This window comes from Narcine bancroftii, chromosome 11 (genome assembly GCF_036971445.1).
Source record: "Narcine bancroftii isolate sNarBan1 chromosome 11, sNarBan1.hap1, whole genome shotgun sequence".
In the NCBI taxonomy this organism is placed as follows: Eukaryota; Metazoa; Chordata; class Chondrichthyes; order Torpediniformes; family Narcinidae; genus Narcine; species Narcine bancroftii.
The window spans coordinates 9822665-9845175 of record NC_091479.1 but is presented as its reverse complement, the minus strand read 5'-3'; the positions used below and the strand labels follow the sequence as shown (position 1 = coordinate 9845175).

At 40.1% G+C, this 22511-nt stretch overlaps 1 protein-coding gene across 3 annotated transcripts in view; it reads right to left on the bottom strand.

The window, feature by feature from the left end:
* LOC138745470 (tetraspanin-3-like) overlaps nucleotides 1–22511 on the bottom strand; it is a 437564-nt gene that overhangs the window by 118488 nt on the left and 296565 nt on the right. For all 3 annotated transcript variants that reach the window (XM_069902530.1, XM_069902529.1, XM_069902532.1), the window contains exon 27: nucleotides 5261–5326. In XM_069902530.1, the coding sequence (XP_069758631.1) occupies nucleotides 5261–5326 (66 nt within the window). The remainder of the gene's footprint in view (nucleotides 1–5260; nucleotides 5327–22511) is intronic.

Here is a 22511-nt window from a genome sequence, read left to right as displayed (position 1 = left end):
AGATTGGTGAAGTGGGTCGTGATGCAGATGACGTGCTCTTGTATTTTGTTCCTTATCTTTTGTATTTTAAGTTTCTTTGGGTTTTTCCTCAAGTTCTCTTTGGGGGTTTGTGACTTTACCGATATTTGGTTCTCAGTTTGTTTATTTATATAATCTTTTCTTTGTTGTATTAGGGTATGGGAGGGAGGGAAGAGGGGTAAGGGGAAAATAGACTATGCTTATATACTATTGTTGAAAGAGATTGGGTTGTTCATTTGAATTTGTACAAGTCTTTGAAAATCAAAAATATTTTTAAAAATCCCAGATGCAAACATCAGCTTTTTCTGATTCTTCCAAAATTGCTGAGTATTTCCACATTTTCTGTAATTGTTTTGGATCCCCAGCACCTATAGATTTTTGCCACAATTTCTATTTTCTTTTCATTGTATTACTTTCCCTCAAGTGAAATAGCAAGGTTTCACTAAACTTCTGAATAGTGATATTTTTGAGAGTGGACATTCAATAATCTCTATTTATATAGAGCGATGCAAAATTTTCCTTTCCTGTTATCTATTAAGGCACATTAAAGTATCAACAATGATTGCTCAAACTGGACAGCACCTTGTAATCACCGTTAAAATTTCATCGTTGAGTGTGACAATCAAATATTAATTCTGCACGTGTTTCCTCCAGGAGCTCCACCCTTCAAAATGTACTGGGGTTGGAGGTCAATTGGGTGTCACAGGTTCATGGGCCGAAAAGGCCTGTTACAGTGCTGTGTATTTAAAATTTAAATAGAGCCAAATCTTTTGCATTTGTTGGTGTTGAAGAATTCAGGATAATATTTGCTTTGCTCAAATTATTGTTTCTGAATGCATTCTCTATTACGATACTCCACTACGACAGGCAAGCCTATTTTTCATAGCACTGTTCGACGAATGAGATATTAAACCAAGACTGTCGACTTGTTCAGTTCGATCAGGTGGCTGTTAACGTTCTTTAACTTCTTGGCTAATATTTCACCTTTAGTGATCATAATCAAAAGCCACTAACTTGCAGGCTTTCTGGACACTAAACTAGATGCCACGCTTGCCTTCATTAAGACATAGTACTGCAAATTAATCTAAACCAGAGTAATTTATAATGTGTTAATTGCTTTGGGGTTTCTATGCCTTATGAAGTCTATGGGTGGTTTGCTTTTCACACTTCAAGGGTACTGGTTTTAATAAACCTTACTGTCAAAAGCTCCACTAGGAGCAATTTCAATGAACAAAGCTTACATCTGTGAAGAGGACTTCAGTGTACATGAACTATATTCATACTAGAGACCCAGCCAACGTCAGGGTTGGGTGTCCCCATGGCTTCAAACAAAAATTTTCCCAACTTCCTTTTCTCCCTCCAATCAATCCAACAGCCATATTGCTTGAGAAAGCCCGCAGTGGGAACAAAGGTTCACCTTAACATATAACCATATGACCATTTATGGAGCGGAAACAGGCCATGTTGGCCTTTCGAGTTCACATGTCAAGTTTTTATGAATTCTAGACAAAAGAACAAGCATTTTATAGAATTCAGATCGAAATTTGCAGGAAAAATTCAATTGAAGTGCATTTTATGTCACTGTTAGGATCCTCATACTTAGTAGTTGAATTATGATATCCCCTGTCAGTACTTCATTGTGAAAGTATGGTTTTGATTGAAACGGTGAAAAGAGAGAACGCTTTGTACTCTTGTGCAATTGATAATAATAATTACAAGCTCCCCTCAGGCTTTCAGGCAAATCTTTTTATTTTAAATGACAACCCCCAACATCCCTGTAACAGGAAAAAGAATATCATATTATCATATGCTCTGAGATTAGCACAGAGCAGCTGCTATTTTATCCACCAATATCTTAGGGTGACAAAATTTGCATTTGAAGATCTATCGAATTAATCTATTGTATCAGGTAGTGAAATTATAGATCAATGAATTGAAAAATCCATCTACAGAATGATTAACACAATTCTACAACTTCAATTGCGGTAAAGAAGCTTGAACCTATGATCAGAACGGAGTGGCTGAGCACTTGGGGGAGGTATCAGTTGATCAAAAACAATCAACATAGATTGGTGGAAGAAAGATTACTTGCCGAGTATTTTAATTGAGAAAATCATGGCACACTGGAGAGACACATTTTGGTGGACGTCAGATACATGGAATTCAAGAAAGAATTTCATATTGATCTACACAATAAATGATCAGATGTTTCCATGTCCACATCTGTGGATGAATCAATGAAAATACATACCTGTAGACTTGATTTTTAAAAAATAGCCCATTGAACTTGCTTGGTCAGTTGACAACCTGAAACACTAGTAATTTGTACGAAACTGGTTGGCACAGGCAGGCTGCATATTATTAGTCGAAGGTTTCAAGAGTGCCAGTGCCAGAAAAGGAATTAAAATGGAGATCAGTATAAGAAAATGCTTCAAGCACATGCATTTTGGTACCATGAAATTTAAGGCAGCCAATTTATCTACTTGAACTGCAACCCCAGAGGGTAGAATTCTGATCAGCTCTACTGCACATGGTCGGAAACAGAAACAATGGGAAGAACTTTCAAACCTCGGTCCTTATAACACTCCTTTGCAAGAAAGCAAAGTAGTCGCAAGAACAGAAAGTTAGCAAAAGGCAGAAAATATGTTTCATTCCAATAATCATTTGACATCTTGTTGTAATGACACCTTCAATCTTCTTCGTCAAAACTCTGAATAGGGCTTCAAAGCAGCTCCACAATGAAAATGCTTTTAAAGGTCGAGTGAAACACAAAAGTCTGCAGACGTAAAACAAAATTACTGGAGGAGCTCAGCAGGTCTTGCAGCATCCAAAGGAGGAAAAGGGTTCAAGCTTGTAACTCTGGTTTACCTCCTATGGATGCTGTGAGACCTGCTGAGTTCCTCCAGTGTTCCTATATTTTTACTTTTAACATTTTTTTTAAAGATCACTCAGCTGAATTTAAAAGAAAAAATATATATTTCCCAAACAACTGCTGACTTCACATGGAGGAAATGTACTCCACTGAAGAATATAAATTGAACTTGGGAGCTGGATCTTTCACCAGCCATTTAAGTAATAGGTGTATAACATGAAAGTACCTCCATTTTGAATGGATGGCACCATCAGATTCCTGAACAACAAACTCAGACTCTTACTTTGCACGTCATTTATTACTGAAAATTTATTTTTTTCCTCAGTATTTCACAATTTGTTGTTTCCATTTCTCTCTTTTGCGTACAGTGCAGTATATATCAGGGGCGGCCAACCTTTTAATTTAGACATACAGCCCGGCAACAGGCCATTTCACCCCGACTAACCTACACCCCCCCCAACAAGTACGGTTTTCTTGAGTATGGTTTTTTTTTTGCACTATCGATAAGTAGAAATTCTACCTGGACCTTAAGGAAAAAAAGAATCTCAAGGTTGTATGTGATGTCCTGTTGGTGCTCTGAACTTCGACTGCATTGATTTTGTGCTTTTGCTGTCTGTGTAGTATTGATAAAGACAGGAAAGAAGTCAAAGGAATGTGCATGCATAGATGGGAGGGGGAAAAAGGAGGAATTTTGTTGGCTAATACTCACTTACCCCCGACAACCCATGACCAAATACACAGAAATTCCAATTTGAGTCACTGCTCTCTGGCTCAGTTCCACTCAACATGAAGCTAATACAAATATAAAATTCTGTTGAAGTTAATTTATGTGATTGCTTCTTTCCATTGCCTCAGATACTTTAACTGCATAAGATGTAATACAATTTCCTACTCACGACGAACAAAGCTCTAAGAAATTCGTAAATGCACTTCAATAAGAACCGACAATCAGTTTTCTGGAATTGGATGCAAATGGGGATCTAATTAATTTTATTGTTGGTCTGTTTCCTTCCCATCTGTCATCATTCACCATTTTCTCGCCTAAACATTTCTTTTTTTTACATTCCAGAAAATTATTCCCAAACTTCCAGAACGCAGTCTGTGTAAAAGGATCGGAACGGAAGTAAGGGACTCATTCCCGTTCCAATATTTTACCTCCTGGACCCCTAGAAATTATTATGGAACACCTGCGGTCTCAACACAACTGGAGAACAAGAGCCATTTTGCTCTTCTGTCAGCTGGATATTTCAGATGCAGATGATTCACGTCACTGACAACATTGTTGCAGTGGCGCTGTACATCTCACATAGGCTATACATCACGGTCGACGTTGACGCAGAGGGGTCCCACGTCCAGCCTACATAGATTCTGCACCTCAGGTATTTAGTCTAAACTTGCAGTGAAGTCTGGAATTTTGCAATTTTGGTTGTTCCTGTGTGAAAGGGCACTCCGGAAAGTAAGCGTGATAATTGCTGACGGAAAAAAAAGTTAGTTATATGTATAAAAAAAAAATTATTGTAGCCCATAAACAACAGCAGTTTGACTTTTTCTTCTAGTGGTCTTCAACCCTTCACCTAGTTTTTGAAACTCCAGTACAAGTTATACAGCCATCTTTACATTCATGCAAGATCCTCAGCTTCAATGTTAATATTTCTTTTCTCTTTGTTGCAGACTGTGGTGCGATTCTAGCATTTTATTTTTAATTACAATACAATCTCAAATATTGATTTGTAAACAGAGCAGCTGGCAACTGAAATTCAAGTTAAACAGGAAAAGTCTGCAGACGCTGTGATTGTAGCATATAATAGACAAAAGTGCTGGAGAAACGCAGCAGGATTACCCAGCATCAAGCCTGAAACATTGGTGTTTTTTCCAGACAGCAAGGTTGGAAAGATCTGTGAAAAAACTTTAACTTAAATGAACATAATTACTCCCCTTGTGGTTGTCTGTGGCCTTAAGTTCCCGCGCACATTACTCCCGGTGCTTTTACATGGAGCAACTTGGCCTAGGTCGTCAGCTGGACATTGAATTCGTGAAGTGAGTTTTGTGGTGCGATTTAGACTCCAGGCTTCCCCCAAAAAGTAGTAGGGGTCCTGGAGGATAAATTGTGGTGCAGGAATGGACTAAGAATGTCTGCACTTTCCTTCTTGGACTGCCCATGCAACAGCAAACTTCGTTGAGTGTGCCGTTACATGCCTGCAGTCTAAAAACCCTAATGACTTTTCTTCCTGTGCAAAGCCTTCTGAGTTCCTCCAACATTTCTGTGTTTCTTGCTGAGCTTCAACAGCGCTTTTGTCTATTAAAACTACTACAACTGCTTAATTGCTGTTTACATCTTAAATGAGCCTTATCTATTTAAATAGCACTTACTTTGCTTTGAAAGGGGAGTATGGAATCTGAGCTTTGGCTTCCAGTGAACTTTCATACTCTTTACCCCTGCAGACAGGCAACAGAAGAAAGACATTAAAGCATTTTTAAGTGAAAAATCTACATTTGTGGCTCCCACACAGAATAAACCATTTTCAAGATTCCCTTATTGTGGTGTAATAATAAAAAAAAATGTATTCTTCCATAAATTTATTTTTTGCCTTTAGTCACATTCCTTTTATAAAAATTTATTCTTCACTCATGAAGTACTTGTGATAGTACAGCTTCTAGCACCAATGTGTCTATGTAGATCAGGGGTGTCAAACTCAAATTCACCGAGGGCCAAAATTAAAAACTTGGACTAAGTCGAGGGCCGAACTAAATATTTATTGAAAATTTTCAACAACATCTGCATGTTTTCTCTCAACATATGTAATGTTCAACTTTTTCTTATTAAAATAAATGTTTAATAAAAGTTTTGGTTAAACTCTTTCCATAAAAAGCATTAACAAATGAGAAATAAAATATTCAATAAATAATATTTCTCTCTAGCCTTTAAGCCAAGGATCGCACGTTGCCGAGAAGCAAGCCAGGGAGCGGAGGTCTGCAGGGAGCCCTCCCCAGCCCAGCCAGCAAACCTGAGCGGCATCCCCCCCCCCGCCCCCTCTCCCTCCTCCGCCCCCGCAACCGCCGCCAACAACCCAAGGAGTCCCCGCTGGTCTCGCCGTCTCACCGGGAATACCGTGAGAGCGGTGGAACTCGTCCGCGACCTCCACCCCAGCGGAAAGTCCGATGCCCAGCAGCACCCGCCCACAGATGAAGCTCAAGGAGACGCGGAGGTGACCCACCTCGTCCAGCCACATGGAGCTAGGCGGTGGGTCCGTTGTATCGGCGCCGCTGTGAATATCTAATTAACTTTCCCGTTAACTATATCGGTGTACTGCTGTGCCTGCCGTGGAAGTGCTATAAACTGCTATGGTAGTGCCTGCTACTGTGCACGTGCTATACTTGCGCGGCGGCCAGCGGGCCAACTCTAATATATATTTAATATGATCTTGCGGGCCAGAGTTTGACATGTGTGATGTAGATGGTTGTGTAGGATGACTGTGATTGGCTGAGAGCGTAGCCCCACCTACTGGCAGGTCTTAAAAGGACGGCTCCTCGCCAGACCAGGTCATTCTGGACTGGTCGACCTACATGTGATGCGCTCCAGTCTTTTAGTTAATAAAAGCCTTGGTTTTATTAAGTCTTTGGTTCTTTCGACGTGCTCTACAGTCCTCAATGGTGCTCATCTGCATGAAGGTTGTTTTTGGATGATGTTACATGTTTACTTAACTTTCATTTTGCTCACCTTTACAGTTCTTGCTGCACTCAGCAAAACGGGTCATCATACCAGCATTCTCCACTAATCTCCAAAGATTTTTATTCTGATTGCTTTAACGCAGGCCAGCATAGTCTGCACACACCTTTAGTGACCAGGGGTTCAATCCTAACCTTGGGTGCTTTCCATTTAGAGTTTTGTTTGAATGATCTACTGTCATATACACAATGTACAGATGAAATAAGTTAGTCACTGCAACTTACCAGATATACAAAAAAGATAACAGCGCCAGCAATTGTGGCAAGGGTTCGAATCTCATGCTGTCTGTAAGGAGTTTGCATGTTCTCCCCATGCCTGCGTGGGGTTTCCATGGGGGCTCTGGTTTCCTTCCACTCTTTGAAATGTACCAGAGGTTGTAGGTCAACATGCTCATGGGCCGAAAGGGCCTGTTACCGTGCTGTATGTCTATATTTTTGTAAAAAAATAAATTTAAATTCTAAATATTCACAGTTGGTTGTAGTGCAAAAGTGTACCGAGTCAGTATTGCAGACAGATCTTTCTTTGGTGGTCTTGGAGAAGGTAGCGTTATAGTGAAGGTCGTACAGAGTGTTTCAAGAACTTGATAGCTATTGGAAAACAACTTGAATCTTCAGGGCTCTGCACCAAGGCAGCAGGAGAGTGGGGCCAGGGAGACAGGCACCTTTTATAATGTTGGCAGCTTTCATGCGGCAGTGCCACACTTCAGTGGGTGAGAGGTGAGTGTCTGTGACGGGCTTCGCCATGTATGTCACTTTCTGCTGCCTTTGCATATGTGGGCATTCAAATTCCAAACCAGTGAGTACATTTGCACAGTACATTTGAAGAAGTTCAATAGTATTTGACAACATGTCAAATCTCCACAAACTCCTTAGAAAGTGGAGGTGTTGCTGTGTCTTTTGGTGTTTGCACATTCCAACAATGCTCTGATTTCCCCTGCTTGGTTAAGTTTCACTCCCAACCATATCCAGCAAGTGGAAACAAAAAGAGATAATGGGACCTTTGGGAATCCTGCGTCAACACGCTGAGTCGCCACCTTCTACATTTAGTTATAATGATGTGCACGTGGATGGAGAATTTACTAAACGGACACAGTTAAATGGCAGAAAGTTACAAGTAAGCAGCATTTGCATGGAGTGCAGGCAGTTTATAGAACTCTTAGTACACCACAGATGCATATATTTTTATTTTTAGCTGTACCCATGATCAACGATATTCTGAAGTCCAGTTTCAATTCGTTTGTAACCAGTACAAAGAGCAAACCAGGAACTGGATTTTCCCAGGAGCAAAATAATGAATTAGGAAAGGCAGTTGACAAGTGATAATGCTGGCCCTTCAACTTCCTTGCATTCTCTGGAACTACGTCACCACGTGGGAAAAGCTTGAGTTCTAAAGTTAGAGTTTCAATGCTGTGAGAATATCAGGGATGATGTCTAATTTGACATTACTCCTTTGTTTGGAACCTCTAGTTGCATCATGTGGATGCTTGAGTAAAAAAACACAAATGCTGGAGGAACTCAGCAGGTCCTGCATCGTCTATAGTGGTAAAGATATATAACCGATGTTTCGGGTCTGAGTCCTTCTTCAAGGTATGAGTAAAATTCAGGCAGGCGCCTGAATAAAAGGCTGGAGCTATCGAGCTATCAGGTTCCTAACTGTGCCTCATAGAAGATTTTACTCTAAGGAGTGATTTTACTGTAAAGAGCTTTATAGATAGGTATAAACGAAGCAGCAAGAACATTTTCTTGATACAAACATTACTGAAATTTAAATTTACCTCATTGGAACAACTGCTTTGCAGGTGTGAAACAAGTCCCAAATTAAAGATTAAAACCCACCAGGTAGACCATGCTCCTCACTTTAAGACTGAAAAGGACACAAATGGATGAACATTAAATCACTTCTCTCTTGCAATTAAATTGTATGGATTGAAAAAGGGATGTGACTGAAGGGAACTCAAAGAAATGGCCAAGACTGCAACCGTCTACATTTCCAAGCCTATCCTGTATGTTCCGTTACAGAGCAATGCTTGGGGGACATGGTTATTTTGCCGAGACTGTTTATCCTGTCATTTTTCAGTTTCCTTTTCATCTATATTTAGTCTTATTTAAATTATTCAGCTTCTCGCTGCAGATACCAAGTATAATTATGGCATTATGATTTGCCTTGCATGGTAATGAGAACACATCCATAAAACATGACAAGCTCAGTTAGAAACTAATCATTTCCCAAATTAGTTTCTGACTAATAACAGAAATAATTCAGTTTAAAATAACAGCCTGCTGGCAATCCCAATCAAAAATGAAGTCATAAATCCACTTGGTAGGGTTGATTTACATTGCTTCACTTCACTCCCCCAACCTCTCCTCCCCCCCAACCAAAACCACTTTTAAAGTTGGTCATTCTTTTCAACGCTAAGCTTCTTTGGTACCAAGCACCAGACACTGGCAAGTACTTCACCAAATTGTCAGGCACCTGGGTTGTGTGTGTTCTCCCAGGTCTAGGGTTATGGTGACAAACACAACACTGAGAGGCACCTTACCGCCACCCCTCCAAATATCATCTCACCCAGATTCTGACCATCCAGAGAGTAGTTGTAGTGTTGGTCTCTGGATAGACTTGAACAGATCATTCAAGGTTCGAGCAGGACATCAGAATTACATAGAAAATCCCAAAGACAACAGCAGGGGAGCATTGCGATGAGCTGAACTGATTAAAAAGTTCTGTCAATTTCTGATGTCGGCATTTCTTCAACACAATCTCACACAAGGGCAGCTAATTAAAATATGGCACTAATTTCCAAAATACTTTGCAAGATTAATTAATTCTGCGAAGTACTCGTGCCTTACCTTTGTGCACCACTCTTTTAATTTTAATTTTTTTATATTATTGTTGTCCGAGGGTTATAATATGAATGTTTGCTCTGTGATGCCGCCGCAAAACACCGAACTTCTCGACTTGTTCATGACAATAAATTCTGATTCGGCTGATGTTACTGCTTCCAAAGCCACATATTATTTTCATGAAAATTTTACGCAAAGTTGAAAATAATGAACGTTTCAAATACATTTTCCATTTGATATATTTGCTTCATTTAGCTGTGCACATAATAATACATAATACCACTATTGTGGCATTGCTGGTCTCATCTTCGCCAATTTGACGATTACTTTAAATGTGCCTCCTTTTGATGTAATTCTTTTCTTTGGCTTGGCTTCGCGGACGAAGATTTATGGAGGGGTAAAAGTCCACGTCAGCACCAGGCTCGTTTGTGGCTGACGAGTGCGATGCAGGACAGGCAGACACGGTTGCAGCGGCTGCAGGGGAAAAATGGTGGGTTGGGGTTGGGTGTTGGGTTTTTCCTCCTTTGCCTTTTGTAATTAAGTTCATGTTATATGATTAGGGATCAATGGTCTCTTGTAAAATATTTGCAGGTTAATTGCAATGAGCTTCTTCAAAAATACTTAACTACCAATATAACTCAGATTGAAATAAAGAATCTTCAAAGCTGTTTTGCTAACAGTGTAGTGCACACCATTCTTCCAAACACCTGCAATTGTTAACTTACAAACAAACAAACTAATCTGCGAGGCTACCTTGAAACTTTGGCGAAGGAACCGTTACAAAATTTAGATGCTGCTGCGTTATATAAAAAAAACAATAGCCTCCCTCTGTCTTGTTTACATTGGAGAACAGCCGTGGTTTCCACAGATGAGAGGCGCCGCTGCTGCGCTTGGCTCCAACTTGTCCAGATGAACAGGTGAAAGCTGTCACCCAACCATCAACCTTCATATGCCGGAAATGTCTAACAGTGCCAAACCGTAATTTAGTACCAAGTCACTCATATCAACAAAGCTTGTATAGAATCACTGCATAAGTATGTAGACAAAGAGGAGACCCACAGGAAAGATGGTTGGGGATTGTGACTCACTGATTCACAAAAGTAGTTCAGTAACCAGAGTCTTTGTTCTTGAAGTATAAACCTGCACAAAATGCTAGTGAAGGAGGATATAGTTAAAGAAATGATTTTAATTGGCAAAATCCTCAACTGAAATAAACCCAGCAAGAAGACTGATGCCAAAAAATGCATAAAGATTCAATAATCTGCAAAAGATCATTTTCTTCCCGCTGTTTTGACGCTGGAATAAAATGTTGCCAATAACAGGAGACCAAATGAGGTATGTGGCCAGAACATGGCACTACGGACTGCAGCATTTGAAAAGCCAGAACACCAAGCACTCAGTAAAACCATTACTTGCTGAAGAAAAATAAGCCAGTCATGCGTGGAAGTCATTCTTCTTCATGAAGAAATAAAATAAAAGCATATTTATACCCCTTCCTACAATGAGAAAAGACACTGAAGGCAAAATTATTCCACAGGCATGCATCCTGAACTGAAAACAAGATCCTGTTCAAGACAGCAGATGTCTTGGAAGCCAAGAGTGCTAAAAAGGAGATCCATGCAGGAGGGAGGAAATTGCAGAACCGATGTCAAATGATTCCAGGAGAAGCAACACTTGCTCCAAAACAGCAAGATGTTTTAAAACGGGGCTGGATTAAAGTGCATTTAAACTCGTCTAAAGAATAGGACAGTGGGGGAAAAAAATGATCAAACACCCTATTCAACATGACGGTCTGTGCACTGCCAAGCCTTTCAGAAATTTAACATTTTTTGCTTTATATAGTTTAGTTAACCTATGGAATATTCCAAAACTTCTGTCATTTCTCTTTTGGAGTTGGGGAAAAAAATTCTGACTGTTAAAAACATTACACAAAAGTGCTGAAGAAACTGAGCTGGTAATGGCAGCAACTACAGGAAGAAAAGGGTAACCAATGTTTTAGGCCTGAGTCATTCATACCTTAACAAACATTGGTTACCTAGAACTTCCCATGGGTACTGCAATACCTGCTGAGTTTTTAAAAAATTTACAAGCTTTCCATGATTGAAGGACAAGTGCACTTCATTCACATGCAGTATGTGTGGTAGAACACCACCGGCCAATCAGTTATTGGGTAATGAGCGGCAATACCATCAGATCATCGACATATCCGCCAATTATGCCCCTATTCCTACCTCAGTTTAGAGACCCAGCGTGATTATGCCAGGAGAGATAAAGCAAGCCATAAACCAAGAGAATACTTTCATGGCCTGGACTCATTTCTTGATAGTTCTTTTACTCAACATGGATTTTAATCAACTAGTGCATTCCAGTGGTTACATTTTTTTGGGGTGGGGAGATTTTGAGTTGCAAGAAGTAAAACAAAAATCTCCAGACACCGTTGTTGAAGTAAAAACACACAGTACTGGAGAAACTCAGCAGGTCAAACGGTGTACTTTATATAGCAAAGAGAAAGATACATAGCCAGTGTTTTGGGCTTCAGCCCTTCATCAAGATGTGGAAAAATGTCAGTCGGGGCACCCGAACAAAATGGTAGGGGGAGGAGTAGCGGGAGGAGCACAGTGCCAAAGGCAGGAGGGAAAAGGTGGAAAAGGGAGGAAGGGCACAGCAGCAAGCACAGGGAGGATGGATGGCTCTGTGAATGGCGAGGGAAGGGGTGGAGAGCTAAGGGAAAGGGAAAGAGAGGGAGAAACTGGAGGTCGATGTTAATGCCATCAGGTTGGAGAGTGTCCAGATGAAATATCAACCGTGGTTCTTCCAATTTACAGGCGGTCTTGGTGAGACAAGACATGTGAGCATTGCCCTACCCTAATTGCCCAAGAAAAGGTGGTAGGGAAGGTGCTTACACAGGGTTGTTACATTGGGTATTCCAGAATTTAAATCCAGTGATAATGAAAGGCCGATAGTACTTCTATAAATCAGGTGGTGTGCAGCATGGAGAGGAGAGTGGGGGCCCTGAATGTGGCTGCCTTGCAGCTACTTGTCAAATTATTATCAAGGACAACATAAAGATAGCTGTGCCTTGCCATTTGGATTCTTGGAGGTTTACCCTGCAATGGGCTCTTCTGCATGAAGCCATCTTTTGGGAGACAGCGTTCCTTTCAGGGAAACTCATAAAAACGAGGCTTTTTGGTGATACTTATAGAGAAAAGTATTCAAGACTGTACTTGTGGCAATGCAGATCTTTCTTGGAAGCATGAAGTAATACTACACATTCTACTCCTGTACCAGTACATAATCACAAACTGAAAAGGACTGGTTAGAGTGGACATGGAGAGACTGCTTCCGATGTTGAGGAAGTATGGGACCCAAAGACACAGCCTCAGAATATAAAAATGCTCCTTTAAAACGGAGGCGAGGAGGAATTTCTTTACCCAGATGTGGAGAAAACATGGCCTCTCTGCCTGTCTGGAATGTGTGCATTGTAGGTGGTCATGTGTCTGAAACTTAATCAGAAATCACATTACCTGTCAATCAAGGTTGGACTCCATTAGTGCACACCTTGCCATTGGCAAATTTAAATTACCTAGGATAATTATTAGCTAGAAGCATAGATTAGCACTGCATATAGCATTAATGCTCAGCACATTTTTTCTCTCTACCTTGGGGGTCCGAGGCCTGGATATTGCTGCAGGCCAGGTCACTACTGTGGACATCACTGGAAGTGTTGAGGGTAAGGTCTTCACTACACAAAAGCTGAGCTGTAGTATTGCGATAGATCAATACTTTCAGAGAACCACACCCCCGTTGGTTTGTAGTTTGTGCATTCAATTGTCTGAGCATGTCGAATATAGGCTATCGTTGGAGTCCAAACCTAGGTCGAAGGTGAATGCCCTATGTTGTTGCTTATAAGTGAAATAGTAATTGAGTAACGTTTAACATTCTCCCTTGTTTGTTTCCCAAGTGTTAATAAAAGTTACATGTGATTGTAACACTTGGTGTCCAGACTTGTCTCTCTGTGAACCCTCTGAACCTGATACTCTTTCCAACACAATGCCAGGGGGTTGTGAAACTATGGAATTCATTGCCATGGACTGCTGTGGAGGCCAAATCATCAGGTATATTTAGGTTAGAAATAGATAAGTTCTTGAATTATGAAGGTAAACACGGGTTATGGGGAGAAGGCAGGAAAAGGAAAGTAAATCAGCCATGATGGAATGGCGGGATAGGCTTGATGGGCCAGAGAGCCTAATACCATTCTCAAGTCATGGTTATACGTTCAATACATATTAAGCTTGTTTTCATGCACTTTATCGTTTATATTAAAATATTACCCTGCTACTGGCAGTGGAACTACCATAAAATCAAGATTTCCCTGCCACATGATTCAGCTAACAAGATGTAATGTAAATTCACTACATATTAAGTAATGTGATATTATATCCAGCAGGGCTAATAAGCTATCATGTTTTTTTCCTTATAGGTTATTCTGTAATCTGAACCCCATGACTGAATCATTACCTTGTAATTTTCTGAAAGGTATCCTCAATGTATCACTCACACTTTACAGTATTGATTAGGTAAAAAACACAGGGGCACAAACACGATGGCAGTGAAAAACGTGATAGCATGTCACAAAGCTAATGACCAATGTCAGCTTTAACAGCTCTTTTTAATAAGGTGACAGAGGATCACGGCCTTCATGTGACCCCGGGAGACTACGACCCTGTCAAAAGACCGAGACGCATCGAATCACCAACTACATCTACTTAATTTCGTTAATTCAAAATAAAGACAAATGAGAGCCTGAAGTCTGAGCCACTAATTCCCGGTCAAGATTCAAATGTTTCACATGAATTTGTTCTTTTAGAATTTAAAGGAAAAGTGCAATCAGATGGTTGAATGCTCTGGGATAACAGCAGAAAAGTGTAAAGCATATTATTATGACAAATGACAATCCCACACAACAGCTTTGCAATGTGAGATTGCTGTAAATTTATTCCATTGATAACATTTATTCATTTATGGCATCAACACCAAACCAAGACAATAATTTTAAGATCCTTGTTGTTATGTGCTGCTTTTAATAAAGTAATCTTGAAGGAAAAATAAGCTACTTAAATAAGCCAACAGGTAAAAGATCACAGATGTGCAGGAGGCCAAAGACAGCAAGGGAGGGCTGTCCTCTTATGAGCAGGGGTACGAGTGGAAACTATATGCTATTGTGCATACGCCAGATGTGAGGAGGTTGTTGGAAAAGTTTGGAAGGGAAGGATTTATGTTCACTAAGAAATTCAACAGCTAACAAAAAGGAGCCATAGTTTTGAACGCAGCAGGTGTCTTGTAAATTTGACTGTGTCTTGAGGTGGTAACTAAAAATTGGTGAAGGTAAAACAGTGGCTCTGGATGAGCATAGATTTCACTTTGACAAGGTCCCACAAGGTAGGCTGGAACTGAAGGGGATCGGAGGCAAACTGAATCCAAAATTAGCTTTTAAAAAAATATTTTATTATCGATTTTCCAAAAATCGAAAACAACAGTACAACCTGCTCAACAATGAAATATTACATTACATTCAGAGTCCATTTGATCCCTCCCTTCCCTCCTATACCCTAATTCCACAAGGAAAAGATTATGCAAATTAAACAAACAAAGAACCAAAAGTCTACAGAGTCACAGACCAAATATAAACCCAGAGTAACAAAGTAAAATGAAAAAGATACGAAAGTTTAAAATCTGTACTAAGAGTGGAACGATTGAGATAAATGAAGTGGGTCGTGGTGCAGATGATGGATGCTTTTCTGACCTGATGTCTATAACAAATGGTGTACAACAGGGATCACAACTGCAGGGAGGTTTGTTGCTTGTAATACTTGCAAAATGACTTGGACGCAAATGCAGGTGGTCTGAACAACAAGTTTACAGATGCCACAAACTTTGGTGGAATTGTATATAATGAAGTTGCTTAAGGACAGAGTGGGGTATAGTGGAAGGCAGATGGAATTTAAAGACTGAGGTAAGCACTATGGGAAGTCAAACTCCAGCAGAACATGTATAACAGATAGCAGTAACTTTAGGACCACTGACCAAGTACAGAAGGACGGAAGGCCATCACTACCTGAAAGTGGTGAAACAGGTGGATAGAGAGCAAAGAGACAATTTGGTATGCTTACCTTCATAGACTAACACATTGAGCATAGGAGGTGGGACATCTTGCTGCGCAGCTGTACAAACTATTGGTTAGACTGCACCTGGACTATTGTGTACCGCTCTAGTGGTCAAACTGCAGGTAGCATTAGACAGAGTACAGAAGAGATGTTGTGTGGAATGGAGGGCAATAGATACAAGGAGAAATTGGATATACTAGGTTTATTCTCACTAAAACATAGGAGGCTGAGGGGTGACCTTTTAGGAGGTTCATAAAAATGATGAAAGGACATGGATGGGGGTGATAATCAGAGACCTTTTCGCAGAGCAGGTAGCGTCTAGAACTTGGAATACAAGTTTAAGCTGAGAGGGGAGAAGTTTAAAAGAAATCTAAGATTTATTTTCTTTCTGTACAGAGGTTGGTGATCATCTGGAACGAGCTGCCTGAGCAGGTGATAGGGGCAGAAATAATTACAATGGTTAAAAGGCAAATACTTGGATGGGAAAGGCCCTAATGGTGCATGTGCCTAGTGCAGGCAACTGGGATGTGAGCATAGGCATGGTTCAGTGCTGTACAGTTCCATGACTACGAAAATCTACCTTCATGCTCCAAACTTTGATTGCGGAGGAAGAATATCAACTAAAGTCATCCCCATGCCTAATTCCTAATTTCAATGCTGTCTCTCAACAGTTGCCTCACAATGTTTCACTTTTGTGCTTTCATCCAATTCTCAGCACAGCAGTGTGTCCAGGCCACAATTAGTCGTTTGCCCAGGTGCGTAACTGTAATGTTGTTATGAGGCCACATTTCTCACACATATGCAGTTATTGCTTCTCCCAACTTTCCAAAAGTAATTTTGCCAATCTTCCTTCATTTCTCCTCATACATTTTTTGTTGAGTTGGCAAGTATTGGCAAGATAGAAGAATGTCAAAATAGTCTCAAAGGATATCAAGTATTTCCCAGAATTGTAAATTCTGCAAATTGCCATTTTGTAAATGGCAGATAAATATATAATCTCAAACAGCCCCTCCTAGTCTATACTGACAGTTCATCACAGTACTGAGGAATGCTTTCCTGCAGGAGCTGCTGTCAAGATGAAATATTTTTCTGCTGTTTACAATTTGGGTGAATACTCAATACTTTACGGCACTATTTAAAGTTCTCCATGTTCTGCCAACATTTCTTTCAAACAATACTACAAAAATAATTAATTGGTCATCCATTTAACTGCTGTTTGGGAGACTATGCCATATTCACTGATGTACAAACCATGACGGCACTTGCAAAATAATTCATAATAATTCATTGGAAAGTTTTTCAGGATTATGAAATACAAACCAAAGCTTTCTTTTTCATTTTATTACAAATCAAAGTGATTTGGGAAGAGGACATATTCAGCCAAAATGCAGTCCACCATTATTTTCTAAAAAAAAGAGATTTTTTCCAGCATGAGATGTTAACCCAAGTGGTAATAACTCTTCAGTGATCAAAACCTCGATAGACAGAATGGAAAGTTCTCAGTTGCCCTTTACACTGGCAGTTAGTTTTAGAATTAGTCATAAACTGATCTTATCAACACCTAGATTTGTACTTCAGATTGTTAGCTTCAATAGCTGCTCTGTTTCTAAGACTCCCATTACAATTATATTCATAACATAACACACATCTCATTTCTGTCGTGCACTCCTTTACTAGGTTTAATAATTTGCTGTCTCAGAGACAATATTCAAATCAAGACTGGTGTGAAGAGAGAGCCTGTGTCTTCACCTTTTTGCTATCAAGGAGGAAATCTTATCTGGAACAGTCATCCATAAAGAGTTCTATTAAATCACGTCTGCAATTAATTTAGGCACTCAATTTCCAATTTTCTTCCTCTCAACATTTAAATTGGACAAATAGTAGATTAGAGGTTTTAGAAGCGCAGTCTCCATTACGTTTCCATTATTATAGTCCATGTCCAACAGTAAACTCAGAGTACTGGGGAATGTAGTTCCAAGAAGGACAATGAGTAGAATGCTGACATTACACAGAGTTGGTGAATTAATGCTATGTAATGGGTAGAATGCTGACATTACACAAAGTTAGCGAGTTATCGTGATGCAATGGGTCCAACATTTTTATTTTTGCTCTCACTTTAGTCCTTATATATCAAAAAACATGACAATAGACCCAAATAAGTGAAGGTTTCTCCCAATTCTAAACCCTTGTGTTTCCTTTCTTTTCCTTTTGTTCTGTTCACAAGCTCCAGTGGTGGCTCATCATTTTCTACCGGAGAATCAGATATTGCAGGCACAGATGCTGACAGTTTTATAAAGACAGGGGTTAAACTTGGTGCAATTGCTGGGCAATATATTACTCTTCAAACAGCTCTGGCTAAATGGTTTCTGGTTATAAATATTAGCGGTCAGTGAGATCACAAAGCTGTCAAGCAAACCTGATAATATTCAATTCATCATGGACCTTCCCTTCATTTACCCCTGTCTACAAAGCGAAACATTATCAACCGAGGTGTTTGGCTATCTCATCAATAGCAGAACAGCACCAGGTACTGCTCATATCAAGCCTGCTCTTTAAAATATCAAATCTCATACTCCCCTCCATAAAGCATGCAAGCACACACTGCCCATATTTTGTAGCCCTATCATAACCATTTTTCATTGCTTCTCAAGTAGCTGAAGGGATGAGAATACAATGGCCATTCAAATGTCGAGGCAAAGCTTCGACATTCATGTCTGTGGTGACAATCGTCTGCCTGTGAACGAGCCAAAAGACCAGTGTACAGGGCACTGCAATAATGAGATAGATCATAGGAGAAAAAATATATTGTATGGCTTTCATTTGCTACATTGACTTCAATTCTCTTCAAGTCAATTGCAATGATTGGAACAAGAAAGACTGCTGGTTGCAGAAGAACAAACAAAAAAACCCCAGAAAGCTGGAAGTACTCAGCGGGTCTGAGCAACATCTGTGGCAGCAAAAAGCACAAGTCAATGTTTTGGGTTGAGGTTCTGCATCAGGACTGAGAGAGAGGATATACCAATATGAGAGTCTTGGAATAGGGGCTGGTGAAAGGTAGAACCAGATGGGGAGGGAATGGGCACTAACCTCATCCTCTGCCATTTCCAACATGATTTCATGACCACACACTCATTCCTCTCTCCCTCTCACTGCTACTCTACTTGAGCTTTCTGCAGGGACTACCTTCTTTGTGATCCAATGGTCCACTTGTCTCGACCTAATCCCAAGCATTTCCCCTGCAACACCTGTCCCTTCACCAGCATCCAAGGACCTAAACAGCCTTTCCAGGTGGGGCAGAGACTCGCTACCACTTCTTCCAACTTGGTCAATGGCATTTAGTGCTCAGGAGGTGGTCTCTACATCGATGAAACCGTGTAGATGGAATGACCATTTTTTGTTCACAGTGGCCATCTCAAACTTTCAGTTACATGTAATTTTAACCCTCATTCCCACTCCTTTACTGACTGATCTGTCCTCTCCATTTTACTACAAAGACAAATACAAATGGGAAGAACAGCAGCTCATATTCCATTTGGGTAGTTTTGTAACCCAATGGTCGAACGCAGAATTTTCCAATTAGTGTGCGTGGGAGAACCCCCGGAGTTTATATGCACACACCAAGTTTTCTCCTCCGCCATCTGGTTCCATCTGCCTATCATCCTCTCTCCATCGGTTTCAGAATTAGAATTTGTTGTCATGAACAAGTTACGAAATTCGTTGTTTTGCAGTAGCATCACAGGGCAAACATTTATATAACCTACTGTACAAAAATAAATACAAATATTGCGCAAAAAGTCAAAGTGAGGCAGCATCTTTGCTTCATTGCTCATTCAGGAATCAGATGGCAGTGGGGAAGAAGCTGTCCTAGAGCCACTGAGTGCTTGTCCTCAAGCTCCTGTACCTTTTTCTCCGATGGTAGCAGAGTGAAGAGGACATGGCCTGGGTGGTGGGGGTCCTTGAGGATAGAGGCTGCTTTCTTAAGACACTGCCTACAACCTGGTTCACGCTCCCTCATACAGCTTTCCTCTTCTTCTCAATGCCGGGCTCCGACCCAAAACGTCAGACCACTTTTTGCCTCAATGGAGGCTGCTCGACCTGCTCAGTTCTTCCAGAGTTGTTTTTACAATCCAGATAACATGGAAATAGAAGTGGTCATTTTCTCTGGGACTATAAAAGAGCATTTCTAAAGAATATGCTTACTTGCTCTCCAAATTATAATGCTTTTGACCTTATTCCTGGAATGGTGTTATAATGCTGCATCAGTCCTATCAGTCCTTCCTCATTGAATGGATAATCTCACTCTAAGTCCAGTGAGGAGCACGTGCTTTAATTCTTAAAGTGCTAGTACATTTACAGTGTAGATTTGCCAATACTTGGGGGGGGGGGGGGGGAGAGAAGCAATAAACAACAATGTAAAGATTATGCAGATAAATCTTCTCCTGAAAGACCTCAAATCACTACGTGGCTCGACTCTTCACAGTGAACTGCAGTGAGGTATTTGATTTTCAAGGTTATTTCCTTATTAAATATGCACAGGTAAGCATCTTCTACATGGCACTTTGAAGGAAGGCTGTTTCTCCCTGGCCAAGGAGCCTTGCTTCTGTTTCATTTGCAACTCACAAACTCCTTCACCCCGTTCCTGTGCTGTACAATTCCATGTGCTTCCACTGTGACCCTCACAGTTTATTCTGAAGAATTAAAGGAGTTCATGATAGAGCTGGAGTCATAACAGAGGCAGCAAGAAGGACATTGATTTTTCTTCCTGGTCAGACCAGGCTTCATATCTCCAACTAATACAAATTAGCAGTTAATGCACAGAATTCAACTGCATCATTTAATGCCTTTAAATGAAATGTAATACCATGTGATGTGGAAACACAAAATAGCATGTGTGACTCTTGGGCATCAGCCAAATTTCCTTAAGTGAATTTCAATACAGTGAGCAATGCACACACTATTGCTCATTCCATGGAACTGTAAATTATACTAAATATTTCATCTCAATGATCATATCATCACCTTCTTAGGCAATGCCTCAGTATCAAGGATGACTTGTCTCATTTGCTGGTGGTGATCTACTTTAAGGTAAGACAGCGATTGCTCACCAGTGACCATATAGTCCAGGAGAACAAGGTTTTGTCAAGTGGCAAGCAAGTCCAAGACAATTGTACACCAGGTTCACTGGCACTCTCTATGCTCACTCACAGGCCTATTCCAAGCACCATTCACCATAAACTCTAACAAATTTTGCACACTCTTCCTCAGATTCTCTCCCTCAACTGCTGCACCTCCAATCCTTCCCTGGGTATCTCTGCTACTTCTCAGCCTCCATCTCTTCACGGGCTACCCCAATCTCTCCATTCACATGGTCCTATTTTGGAAGAGTTTCATTATATTTTACTGGTCACATTTTACAACTCAGAGAGCGTTTGGATCACAAGTTGAAGAGTATTTTTAGGAGATCCAAAATGATTGGAAAATTTATTGAAGATGATGCGAGAATGTGTCAGAAATGGAGGACAATAAAGTGCAAACCAAGAAATTTGTCTTAGATCATGTTTGTTTAATCTGCATGTAAACTGGTGGCTGGAACAAACTTGAGTAGCAAATGCACATTTATCAGAAGTGGCCAACGATAAGATTTATTTAAATTTTGGCTGGACGTCCAATAATTAGCTGTTGAAAAGAAAGGGTTATAGCTTTTCACACCATACAATCTCGATACGAGCAGAAATCATTTGGTGCAGCAGAAAGAGGGAGGATTTTAAAAAAGTAGAAAGGCAAATGTACAACTCAAAATTCATGCCAAAATTCTGCAAGGATTTAATCAGCCAGACTGTCAGTTCAAAACAATGCATCACAGACTCTTTTTCTGTGAACAGCTGATGCATTCAGAACATTTATTCACAGTGAATGCATTTCATTCACTCCATCGTTTGCAAAAGGTGCCAGTTAATGAAAAGACCGAAGTTCAGGTCTAAAGACAAACCTAATCTCGTAAGGAAAATCTATGGTGTGCTTTTTCTCATTCACTGGGCAATGAGATAGTTCCTACAGGACTGAAGGTCAAGGCATGACCCCCTAAATCTTCCATGGTTTTGGGAGCACAGGGTCAAAATGACCCACATTATTCATAAGCTAATGTAAACAGCAAAAAGCACATAAAAGTGACCCATCACTGAGCGACATCGGATCTCCGGCTGATTTCAGTTCAGAGAGTCGACTTGCTCGTCAAAATCTCACGATATTTTGAAGTTATTTCATCTGTTCATTTTAAATCACAATTCTTTATTTAAAAGACTCCTCATGTAATGCAGCAATAGCTTAAATCAGTTAGCTCATGCAACTCTGCAGATGGAAGATATACCAGCACCAAGAGAATCGCAAGTACATTCTTGAATATTAAGAGAATCGAAGATCATTGGGTTAATTTTTAAAAAATTGGCACAATCAGCCACGATCCATTGAAACACGAGGCAGGCAGCTACTGTTTATATTTATAGTCATGGCAATGAAATAGGAGGATGAATGTGGAGAAATAATGAATTGAAAATAATGCTTTGGATTAAATACACTGGAATGTGTGGCACAAAATACATTTTACAAATTTCTCAAGTATTTTTAAAATGCATCTTCAAGATCCTAATATCTCACACACAAGTCCAGTCTTAATGGGCAAGTTTAGAGAGAAACCATCAGATATTGTATAGTCAAGTCCAATTCCATTTTCACCTGACATCAGGAACTCAAACTGTAGAAAGAATTGCTGTGAATATTACATCATTTATCCCATCAATTTAATGTCAACTTTATTAAGATTAGTATTTAAATGCCCAGAAAGGTACATAATCTCCTTGATAAAGATCTACCAAAAGTACAGACCATAATCT